Here is a 12,788-nt window from a genome sequence, read left to right on the forward strand (position 1 = left end):
CATTTTTTATTTGCCAAAGAAATTTAAGTGGTAATTAAATCTTTAGCTGCTCTATCATTTTTATGACTTTATTTTTCTGTTTGATTAGAGATGTTGTTTTACATTGTATTTATACAGGGATAAATAATTTTAAACATATTTTATACAATTTCATAGTATCCATTCTGGACAAATCCTATTAGGAGAAACTACACTTTTCTCAGAAATGTAACAAAAGAATTCTAATTTGGATATCCCAATAATTAATTAAAGAGTAATTAATCTCTAATTAACTAATTGACTTTAAAAAGTCAATACTAAGTTAAACCTAAACACAAACAGTTATAAACAGAAATCAAGCTGTTCAAGATACACTTGTAACGCATCAAACCGGAGTTTTGGGTCTAAAGGAAATTATGAGCTAAAGGCTTTATAACACTCTTCTGTCTTTCTAGTGCAGATATTTGAAACCTTAATAATTTTTCTGTTAACTCTGGAAAAAAATCACTGTAACGACATTCTCCCTTTTTAAGCAATTTCATTTTGGAAAATGTATTCAGGGTGGAGCAGTAAAGGAAACATAATGTTTCAGGTGTCCATGCTAACTAGATTTGAATTACAGGAAACAGAAATACTGTAGGCTATTTCCGTCTTTATTCCTCTCTTCCAAGTTAATAATTCAGTAAAATGGGTAAATTTCCAAGTTTATATTCTGAATTACAGGTTTTTATCAATAGTTACTCCAGCTGACCTGGAAGAATCAACCTTCCAGATTTTAATATAAGTTTGTTCCAACTTATTATATGGACTTAATTCTCTAAAACAGAGCAAAGATGGTTTTTATCACAATTCAAACTATTCAGCCGCAGTTTATTTGCTGGTTCTTCATCCCTCTAGTGCAATAACTTTAATTTGGGGCACTGCTCCAGGATAATACAACAGAAGCATGCTTCAATGTTCAGCCTGCATTTGTTTTTGTTTGTTTATTGTATAGGCTTCCCATGTCATTATTCAAAGTGACTTCTATGCATGTACTGAATATTTTCATTTGCAAAAAAAAAAAAAAAAAGTTTTAACACATTCACCAATACCATTAATTTGCAGAAAAACCACAGCTAAAGAATGTCAAATAACAGTAGGGCTAGACTTGGGGTAGGCAACCTTGGCTCTTTTATGACTCGTGGACTTCAACTCCCAGAATTCCTGAGCCAGCATGGCTGGCTCAGAAATTCTGGGAGTTGAAGTCCACGAGTCATAAAAGAGCCACAGTTGCCTACCCCTGCGACAGTGCTTTTTTTGTAAGAAAAATGGTGCCGGAACTCACATATTGTTAATCTTTTATTAAAAAAATTATATATTCAGTTCTTAGCAGGATCGGTGGTTGAGAAGTAATTAGTATTTTTTTTTTCATTTTTAAATTTGGGATCACACTTTTACACTAAAAATTAAAAAAAGATTTTCAATTCACAACGATTTTTTTAAAATAAATTATTTAACTTTTGCACGTAGTCAATCACTGTACACTTACCCACACACGTCAGTTGTGTAATGAAACATAACGGTTGCCGCTCACAGTAAGCACTCAGCGTGCAACCACACGACCAATCACAAGCTGAGTATTGCCACAAGCCAAACAGTGACATACAACCAGCGCAGACGAAGTACGCATGCATCAGACTCAACACACAAGCAGCCCGCATGCACCGTTTTAATGATTTTGTTGCCGACCTGCTACGCTCGACAGGGCGATTCAAGTCCACATGGACCAAACATCAAATTTTCAAAAGCTACTTTTAAAACTTGGAAAATCTATCGAAAAAAGATACCAGGCATTCTATAACAAAAAAAAACACTTGGGCTATATATGACTTTTAACAGAGACTATAGACACCCCCTCCAACAAAGAAAACAAGACATTAAACTGGTTTTAAATGTTCATAATGAAAACAAGCAGATTTAGGGAAGTTCCATATTTTATGGATAGAGCACATGTCAGATGTATGCTCCAAAATAAAGTTTATACCATTCCTATCAAAATGAAAGTTTCCTAGTATCACTATGGCAGATCATCAGTTGATAATGCACTGGAGAGGATGCTTTATATATACAAACATGCTTGCTTTTATATATCCTTTCATATATGTCAATACTTATTTAAGCTAATTCCAATTATACCTGTCCAGGTTTCCTTCTTATTCTTCTATTTCAATCCTATCATTTACACTATTCTAGTTCTCTATCTGTGCAGTGATTGATCAAGACAAGTGTTTAAGCTGACATAAACTGTTTAAAGATATAGCAGATTCAGATAAGTGATAGATTTGGGCCATCTCTTCATGAATGAAACATAAGCACAAACACTTTGCAATAATCTTATGCATTAACTGAACTGTTTCTTAACATCAGTAAATATCTAAACATAAGAAGCATTGAATATTGAGCATTTCTTTGATACTAGGCCAAACATATTATAGAAAGCAGAGGAGCCAATAATAATGAGGAACAAAATTATCACTGAAAAGTGTGGGGATATTTGCAAAGCATAAAAGTAATCTCTTCTAGGAAAATGTGTCATGAGGTGCATACAAATAACATTCTTAGAAATTCCTAAGCTTCAGCCTTGCATTTGGGAGTTAAGCCAAATCCTAATACTATTAGCACGAACTCTTATTGAGTTGTAAAAGACTCTGCTGGGACCAGGACCTTGGAGTCCTAGTGGATGATCACTTGACTATGAGCCAGCAGTGTGCAGAAGCAGCCAAAAAAGCTAATACAATCCAGGGCATAGAATCAAGATCACGCTTGATTAGTACCACTTTATAAAACCCTGGTAAGATCACACCTGGAATATTGCAGCCAATTTTGGTCACCATACTACATAAAGGTGTTAAGACTTTGGAAAAGAGAAACTAAAATGATCAAAGGCCTGGAGATGAAAACATATGAAGAACAGCTGCAGGACTTGGGTTTGGCTAGTCAAAAGAAAAGAAGAAACAGGGGCGACATGATAGCTGTATTCCAGTATTTGACGAGCTGCCACAAAGAAGAGGACTTCAAACTATTCTCAAAGCACCAGAGGGCAGGACAAGAAATGATGGTTGGAAACTGACCAAAAAGAGAAGCAACCCAGGGGAATTAAAGAGAAACTTCCTAACAGTGAGGACAATTATCCAGTGGAACAGCTTGCCTCCAGAAATTGGGGGCGCTCCATCACTGGAGGTTTTTAAGAAGAGACTGGACAGTCACTTGTCTGAGATGGTATAGGTTCTCCTGCTTGAGCAGGGGACTGGACTAGAACAGGCCTTTTCCATCTTTTCCCCCATTGTACCACTTTTAGGATATGGCAATATCCTAGTACCACCAGTCACCTAGCAAGGTGTCAACAACTTGATGACCAAAGGAAAAAAAAAAAGGAAAAAAGTTATAAAGTACAGGTAGTCCTCGACTTACAACAGTTCGCTTAGTGACTGTTCAGAGTTACAATGGCACTGAAAAAATTGCCCCCCAAGTCACAGCCGAGCAAGACACCTGCCTGCCCACCCAACTGCACTCTTTCTCTTGTCCGAGGTTTTCACTGTTGTGAGCATTTCTGTTGAGGATTGGCAGTGGGGTGAGGTGGGGGGTGTTTGGTTTTTATTCCCTCTGCCTGCTGGGTGGTTGCAGCAGGTTTTGGTCACTTCACATGACCCTGGGACACTGTGACCGTCATAAATATGAATCAGTTGCCAAGCATCTGAATGTAAATCACAAGACCCCGGAGATGCTGCAACATTCCAGCTGATCGGCGCTTTTTCTGGGCTCAGCAGAAACACCAGGATCAGTGCTGCTTTCCAGCTGATTGGTGCTTCTTCAGGGCTCAGCAGAAGCACCAGGATCAGTGCCGAGCTCCAGCTGGAGCCTGGCGCTGATCCTAGCGCTTCCACTGAGCCCTGACAGCCCTGCAGCTCCAGCCATCTCTCGCTCAGGCTTGTGCGGCGCTGCCACTGGTTCAACTCATTCCCCTTCCCCGCTACCACTTTTCTAAGATGGTCCCATACCACCTGCCAGGTACCAATGTACCACAGGTGGTACTCGTACCACTGGTTGAAAAGTCCTGGACTAGAAGACCTCCAAGGTCCCTTCCAGTTCTATTCTATTCTATTCTATTCTATTCTATTCTATTCTATTCTATTCTATTCTATTCTATTCAGACGTCTCTATGAAATATCTGCAAGTAAACAACTAAGTTCAGAAACCACCAAGGACCCCTCATTTCAATTCTGAACTACAAATATTCTTCTTTTTTGGCTTCTTTTGTTTGAATTTTGCAAAATTTTGAGTCTTACTCTTTGATTTTATCCTGCTCTAAATAAATCTGTTAACTGTTCTTTGCCAGTCCTGATTTTTATCTCAAATTGAAATCTGTCATTTAGAACAGAATAGAATCTTGGGAAGTATATTCATTTTTTGTTACTGCAAACAAAAATAAGTCCTAACTGGGAAAGTTTTAAACTTTTTCAGCCTACAATGAAGCACCTGCAATGGGTGGTGACTCAAGTTGAATTAAGTCAACAACCTGGAGGCAGTCTGCTTATTTATTCTTCAGATAAACTGTAAAACTTTGGATGCTTATACACATGTATAAAATAGCAAAGGTGGAGAGAGAAAACTCTGAAAATTAGTACAAATATGGCTTCTCGTTTTCTTTGTTTGTTTGTTTTTCAACTCAAGAGAATATTGGAAAGAAATTATGCAAAGAAACTTGGGTCTTCCATCTGAACATCAGAAGGGTAACTTTCTGATAACAGAACAGAACTAAAGCAGATTTAGTGTGGAATGGAAAATGGCAAAAGAAAAGGCAAGTTCAAAACTGAGCCAGACAGAAGGCAAGCATTCCAGGAAAAAAAAAAATCTCTCAGTGCACCCATATAAAAGAAGGAAAATGCACTGGGGAATTTTTCTTCTGGAATGCGTTCTCTTCTCTCTCTTCTGTTCCAGTGACAATGCCACAAAGCAAAAATTAGTAGTACTTTAATTTATTATGTACTTATAAAGACATAACAAAATATAACTGGAACAATAATGCATTACAGGTAATCCTCAACTTACAACCACAATTGAACCAGGAACTTTGGTTATTAAATAGCTGCAGTTGTTAGGTCCACATGACTGGGCTCAATTTTATGACTGCTTTTATGACACTCATTAAACAAATCACTGTGGTCATTAAATGAATCACATGATCATAAGTCCAACTCCAGCTTTCCCAATGGACATTTTTTGCTGATCATGTGACTATGGGACACTGCAACCAATACTAAATGCAAGCATCCGAGGTGTAATCACATGACCGCAGGGTAGTGTGGCTATCATCATTTCAAGAACAGATCATTAGTAATATTTCTTGAGTCCAGTCAGAAGTCAAAGTGTCATGGTTCTGACTGACAAATTCAACTGATTAAGCACCATCAAGACGATCCAATCTCTTAATGCAAAACTTTATTGAGTACATCATTATAGCACAGATGAAATCAAAACCAGCTCTGGTTATTTCCCGCGCAAACCACTATAATTAAAGTATAGATTCTCCCTCCCCCTGATAGTGCAGGTCACATGGTCCAATCAAATGTCAAAATATTGTTATGAAAAAGTGTCTCTGTGGGTTTACACCTGCTGAAAGTCTTTGATTCATGTGAGTTGACTTGTTGTCGGGAGCCTGCATCCATTTTCCCCTCTCCTTCCCCCTAGTGCGTTGGCAAGCTGAGAAGCAATAATAGCGGCAACATCATATGCGTGCTTCCAGCTTGACACAAAGACTACTATACAAAGCGAGTCATATCTGAGTAAACAATTTTAGAATTTCACATATTTCTTTGGACCTGAATCCATCCACCTCTGCACATCTTTTTGGTATAATATCACTTGGACAGAATTCCAGAAGCTATGCCCTATGTGTTTTCCCAACTTTGTTTAAACATCTAATTCACTTACTAATTAGCATGCGTCTGATAGTGGGAAGTTAAAGGCAGAAATTCTCTTCAACTGAGCATATGTGCTAGTGACTAGATAAAGACATCCATGTCCAGGCAATAATATGATTGAAGCTTGTTGTCGGGAGCCTGAATTCCATCTCCCCCTCTCTTCCCCCCCTAGTGCATTGGCTAGGATGTTTACACTATATAGCAGTGGTGGCGAACCTATGGCACGTGTACCAGAGGCAGCACTCAGAGCCCTTTCTGTGGCATGTGTGCCGTCGCCCCAGCCCCACCTCCCCCACAGCCCCCTCCTCACCAGCAGCCCTCTTGGAGAAGAGTCATCCCCCAGGTGTGGCCTGCGCAGAGCAGTGCAGCCAAGGACATGGCAGCCGGGCAGTGGGAACAAGACTCCGTCCTCACACCCCATTGCATGCAGTTGATGCTGCGGGGTGTGGGCAGAGGGCATGGCCACCATGGTGCTGCTGGGCTGCCTAGCTGATCTGCAGCAGACCATGGAGGCAGTGAGTGGCCCTACGGGTGGGTGTAGTGGGGGGTAGAGTGGGGGGGGGGCAGGGCAGGGGCAGAGATGGGGTGGTTTGGGGACACTCGGTCTCTAAAAGGTTTACCATCACTGTTACATAGTCTATATATACAGTAAGTAGGACTCCAAACTTATATTTTGTCACATCCTGAAAAAAATGATTCTAATTAAAAAAACATAGACCATTTATTTCGGCATCCTTATCTGATTAATATTGATGAACAGAGTCTATTTCCGTAAGGATATTATTTGTTTTCATCATATACTAAAAGTCCTATAATCTCAGGAAGTTCCTTTCTAAACCACCAATGCATTCCGTTTTAAAGCCAAAGACATGTACACATATGAAAATACACACTGTCACAGAAGTTAAGGGGAAACTGTATAGAAACTGACATCTGATAAAGGAGAATATTTGTAGCTCAGGGTTGAAATGAGGGGTCCTTGGTGCTCTCTGAGCTTGATTGTTTTTTTGCAGACGTTTCATTTACCATACTAGGTAACATCATCAGTGCACTCCTGATGTTACCTACTTTGGATAATGAAAAGACTGCAGGAAGACAAGCTCAGTCCATCAAGGACCTCTCAAAGTGACACCTTCTTTAAAAAGAGTTCATTTGAAAGGATCTTATGGAATGATACGATCCAATAATATGGAAATGTTCCTGAATAAAAATGACAACTATCTTTTTCTTTTCAAAGTATTGACACCTTTTGATCATTTGTCTCCAAACTAGACAAAACAACCAAGAATGGGATAAGAAAAAGAGGAAGAGCACGAGATGTTTTGAAACAAGTAATTACACAGGAAACAAGAAGAATTTGTAGCAGGGTGGAGAAAAGAATTAAGGAGTATAAAATAAATTTTTCCTGCCACTGCATTTAGTGCTCGGCATGCTTACATGATGGAAACTGAACAAGTCCCATTAGTTCAGGTAAGCGCTTGAAGTAGCAAGGGATGGCAAGCTTGATGAATGGCCCTGAGACAGAAAGCAGAGGCAATCCCAACTAATCGCTCTGAATAAACGCAGGAGGGAATCTTGTCATGCCGAGAGTCCTGAAAGGCATTGCATTTTTTAAAAAGAAGATGTGGAACACAAATCCCATCACCTAGGTCTCACCACTTGTACAGGAGTTCTCAACCTTGGCAACTTTAAGACTTGTGGACTTCAATTCCCAGAATTCCTCAAAGCTGGCTGAGGAATTCTGGGAGTTGAAGTCCACAAGTCTTAAAGTTGCCAAGGTTGAGAACCCCTGTCTTAGGAGATGTACAAAGTATACATCCGAAGGCAGATTATGTGTCTTTCAGGCAGAGGTCTGAGGCACGTCTTTCATTCAAGACTGTCCTACAGGTGAATTGGTCAGCCTGTTTCAGATTCACCCTCCGCTCTTCCTCTTTCTCCCATTCTGGATGTGCATCAGGAAGGAAAACCACCCACCCACCCACCCAACTCAACCTGAATCGCTAAAATGGGTTTACCTGGTAAAGGTCCCTTACCCCACACCACGTGCTCAGGGTTTGGTGGCAGCCCCTCACTCTCTGCGTGTACCACCTCCGGAGCGCCGAGATGGTCAAGTTCCACACGAAACGGCTGCCGTTAAAAAGGAAATCTTCCACTCCACACATGAAAACCGAAGCCATGATCTATCTCGGATCGGCTGCTTCGAAGCCACGCTGCTTCCTGCCTCGAGTCTCTCCGATTTTTTCTTTTAAGATGTTTTTTTTTTTTTTTTTTTTTTAAAAAAAGCTCCGAACTTCTGCTAGGACAGGCGCCTTTTATACACCGCGCAGCACGGGAAAGGGTGGCGAAGTGGGGCTGTGAGGTCAAGCCATCCAGACAAACTCCTCTTTCTCCCTTGTTTCCTGGGCAGACTGGCGTGGCTTCAAGTCCGGCCAACGGCTGCGGTGCCTCCCCAGGAGCGCACAGAGTAGCCTTGTTGCCCTTCGGAACAGCTTAAATAAATCTCCCCTTAAGCCTTCTGGAGCTACCAGTACGGGCTCTAATTACACGTTTAACCCATTTCTGGAGCGCACGCCTCTCCCATGTCCCTCGTCTGAACGCTGGTCGCTCTGGGGCGGGCGGGCGCGCGAGTGCAAGAGAGCCGCAAACAATTCCTTTCGAGTAATTCAATCCCCTTCCCTCCGGTGCACTCCGTGGGGAAACTCACTCCGGCAGGGTGCGGCAGATGAGCGCCCCCCCCCCCAAGCTCCATCTCAGCGCCTTTTTATTTTCTTTCTTTCCTCCGTCCCGTCGCTCTCTCTCTCTCTCTCTCTCTCTCCTCCATCTGTTGCATGCAAAAAACTTCAAAATCGTATGTTTAAAACAAAAAAGGGCATCCTTTTCTCTCCCCCCCCCTCCCCGTTAGCCGGTTTTGATTCTTAAAACCCGTTGAGCCGATCCCAATAAAAACAAGCTAAGAGTTTCTGAACGCCCCCGAGTCTGTATAAAACTCACTCGGAACATTATAAAAGGGAATTAACTCCGATGCTTCCCCCCCCCCACTGAAAGTAAGGATAATCCTATTAACGCAGCACATGCAGCGCGAGGTAAAAACAGAAGCTGAGCCTTTCTCCGTGCAGACTGAGGTAAATAAACACTTTGGGAAATGGCAGCCCCAAGAGAATCGCAGGGTTCTCTTTGTAGTTGGGTATAAAATTAAGCTGCATAGCGGAGCCCTTTGGAGATTTCAACCTTAGCACTAGAAAACGTCTTTCACTGAACAGGCAATTCCTTACAAGGATCTGATGGGGAATAGTTGTTTGATACTGGCAGAATTGAACGATTTTTTTTTAAAAAAAACTTTCATAGAATCTAGATTTTTTTTTTTTTTAACCAGCTAATTCTTCATTAAGAGTCAGCTAAGGAGAGTAAAGATTTTGCCTTTTATTATTCATGAAGTGAGAAGCTGTTGCCTTAAGAGGGAGGAGGAATAGGAGTCTAGACACAGCACAGAAACTTTTCAGGAGGATTAAAAAAATAAAAGATATGGCTGAAGAATATCAATTGTTATAAAGATGGTTAGTATCATCAGCTTAATTAATGGGTACTGCAAAGCCCCATGCTTTTTCTGGCATTCTGTCAGATTCCATGCTAGCTTTAGATGTTTATTGTTTGCACAGCAGTGCTACTTTCACAGTAACGTGCCTAAAACAAAAATAACACATTCTGATTCCAGACCAGAGAACCATGTTTAATGATTAAAAAACATCAGTTACAGAAATTAATCTATGACTCTCCCATAGAGGTTATTTAATTGGCTCTGTACATTATGTATGGGAGAAACTTGTACAATATTGTATAAATACAGTACAGCAACTTGGTTCAAAGGTGGTACCTTCAACATGTATCAGATTCTCACTCCCACTGGGATAATGAGTGTTGCAGCTGGGTAATCCAGTATGTTTGAAGAACACCAGATATGAAAGATTGCAATAAGGTAGGATCCATTTTTAAAGAATTGAGATAAAAGAGAAAATTTTTAAGGGGAATTCATAATTCAAATTCAATTTTTTAAAAAAGCAATATGACAAATGTAAGCAGTTCAAGATTTAGTCATGTGTTTTGTGCCCATGGCCGTTTTCAATAGTGAGCAGGTAATATGAGGCTAGATCTAAACAATCAGTATATTAATACTTAATTAAGTAAAATGAATAATGAAAGCAAGCACTGGCCAATCATACTCTTCGTCAGTGCTTTTTTTGTAAAAAAAAAAAAAAAAGTGCCGGAACTCACACATGTCATACAACCCACCTTGCCTACCTTACAAGGTTCCATCCAAAAAAAAATGCCAAACTCCATTCTGGGCGTTCTATGACAAAAAAAAAGCCCTGCTCTACGTTAAGTTCAGAAGACAGCATATTCCCACACTTTTGTTTTCTTTTTTTCCCCTTCAAAATGAATACATATTCTTGAGTTTTTATATGTAGCTTTCTCTCTCTTTTTGTAAGTGCTCACAGACATATTCATGCAACTTTCTCATCAAGTAGGGCACTTCAAAGAAGAAAAAAGAATCATTAAAAAGATAATCTTATCAATTCCCAAATTTTTCTGAAGTTTAATTTCATCACGTGAAGTGTTAATACCACTCTACAATGCCTTGGTAAGGCCACACTTGGAATACTGCATTCAGTTTTGGGCACCATGATGTAAAAAAGATATTGAGATTCTAGAAAGAGTACAGAGAAGAGCAACAAAGATGGTTAGGGCAGGGCTTTTCAACCAGTGGTATGGGTACCACCTGTGGTACATTGGCACCTGGCAGGTAGTACGCGACCATCCTAGAAAAGTGGTAGTGGAGGAGGGGAATGAGTTGAACCAGAAACTGATTCATATTTATGACGGTTACACTGTCCCAGGGTCATGTGAAGTGACCAAAACCTGCTGCAACCACCCAGCAGAGGGGTGGGGGAATAAAAATCAAACACCCGCCACCCCAACCCCGCTGCCAATTCTCAATAGAAATTCTCACAACAATGAAAACCTCGGACAGGAGGAAGAGCACAGCCGGGCGGGCAGGCAGGTGTCTTGCCCGGCTGTGGCTTGGGGGGCACTTTTTTCAGTGCCATTGTAACTTCGAACAGTCACTAAGCGAACTGTTGTAAGTCGAGGACTACCTGTACTTTATCACTTTTTTCTTTTGGGGGGGTCATCACGTTTTTGACACCTTGCTAGGCTATTGGTGGTACTCGGATGTTGCCATATCCTAAAAGTGGCACAATGGGTGAAAAGGTTGAAAAGCCCTGGATTAGGGGACTGGAGGCTGAAACATATAAGGAACGGTTGCTGGAATTGGATATGTCTAGTTTAACAAAGAGAAGGACGAGGGGGGACATGATAGCAGTGTTCCAATATCTCAGGGGCTGCCACAAAGAAGAGGGAGTCAAGCTATTTTCCAAGGTGCCTGAAGGCAGGACAAGAAGCAACAGATGGAAACTAACCAAAGAGGGAAGCAACCTAGAACTAAGGAGAAACTTCCTGACAGTTAGAACAATTAATCACTGGAAGTTTTTAAGTTTTTAAGAAGAGATTGGACAACCATTTGTCTGAAATGATATAGGGTTTCCTGTCTGAGCAGGTTATTGGACTAGAAAACCTTCAAGGTCCCTTCCAACTCTATTATGATTATGATTATTATTTCATATAGAGTTAATACATAAGTCTTAAATATCAAGAATTCTGGTTTCTTTTAATTTACTTCCTAACCTTAGAACTTTCCAATAATTAGAAACTATCCCAAAGTAGTTTATCACAAGTATGGAAATTGTTTTGCTGAATTTTGGCAGCAAATTATTGGAAATTGGGTCTTCTAGGGCCCAGGTAAATATTATAATAATAACAAGCTCATAGCAGTTCAGCTAAAGAATAATTCTCTATACATCTAGTCAGAAAAACCCTCATTTCACTAAAGCTTACTCCAAGATAAGTAAACATTTTAGCAAATTAAAAGCCCTTTTTAATTCATTTGGTTAGGTTTATGTAACAGCTGGAAAGTAAGATGTCTCTGCACAAATACATGCAGGTACAAGAAAGAACAACTTATGATTCCTCACCATCCAAGCTAGCTCACTGCAACCTAATATGGAAAGCAACTTTATTTTGAATGTACAAATTTCCATCACTGCTATGTGATAGAAATCAATACAAAGTCCAGAATAGTTAAAATGCAAAGCAGTTCAAGATAAGAAAAACAAAACATAAATACGGTCAAGCAATGTATGAGTCTATGTTTGGGTCTATCTTGTGGCAATACTTGCAATGAAGTATTCACATACCACTGTGATTGTATCTGCATAGTCTTATCCTTTGCCCTATTAGGAAAAGCAGACAAAATAGCCACTTATGCATTTTCTAGAGTCCCACAGAAAAAAAAAAATCACTCATACTTAACAGGTAAATTCACTCATATTGGACATCTTAAAAGAAGGTAGAACTAAACCAGTTCTGAATGGTCCAAATTAGTCACCAAAAATCAATCACCCTTCAAAAATAACTTGACATTCTGGTTAGCAATTAATCTACTTGTAGATATTTTGGGCACACTTTAGAACAAGATTCTTTGCTTTGATGGAGGTTGCTGTCTTTTTTTTATAGAAAAATCTTAAAAGGAAAACTGATTCATATTATGAGATGGGCATCTTAAATGAAGCAGCAGAGAAAGAACTAGAATATCGAAAAGACAGAAAAAGGCTTATTGTAATTATGTCAGTCTTCTGTGGGGTAGGTGGGAAAAGATCAGCGGGAGGTATACATCGTTTTGAAAAGACCAGGAAAAAAATGGCTGCTTCATACTTTTTGAACTTCAGCCAGAAGATG

The 12,788-nt window shown here is 40.0% G+C and overlaps 1 protein-coding gene across 4 annotated transcripts in view; it reads right to left on the reverse strand.

Annotated features, from left to right (window-relative positions):
* FRMD4B (FERM domain containing 4B) overlaps nucleotides 1-12,788 on the reverse strand; it is a 256,120-nt gene that overhangs the window by 147,992 nt on the left and 95,340 nt on the right. The window contains exon 1 of one of the 4 annotated variants that reach the window (XM_039328769.1): nucleotides 7,955-8,668. The exons of 1 other annotated variant lie outside the window; for it this stretch is intronic. In XM_039328769.1, the coding sequence (XP_039184703.1) occupies nucleotides 7,955-8,116 (162 nt within the window). In that variant the 5' untranslated portion in view covers nucleotides 8,117-8,668. Of the gene's footprint in view, nucleotides 1-7,954; nucleotides 8,669-12,788 lie in introns of those variants that run through there. 2 more of the 4 variants (XM_039328768.1, XM_039328766.1) reach the window with 2 other exon arrangements.

This window comes from Crotalus tigris, unplaced genomic scaffold (genome assembly GCF_016545835.1).
Source record: "Crotalus tigris isolate CLP2741 ecotype Arizona unplaced genomic scaffold, ASM1654583v1 scf7180000024383.4638030, whole genome shotgun sequence".
Lineage (NCBI taxonomy): Eukaryota > Metazoa > Chordata > Lepidosauria > Squamata > Viperidae > Crotalus > Crotalus tigris.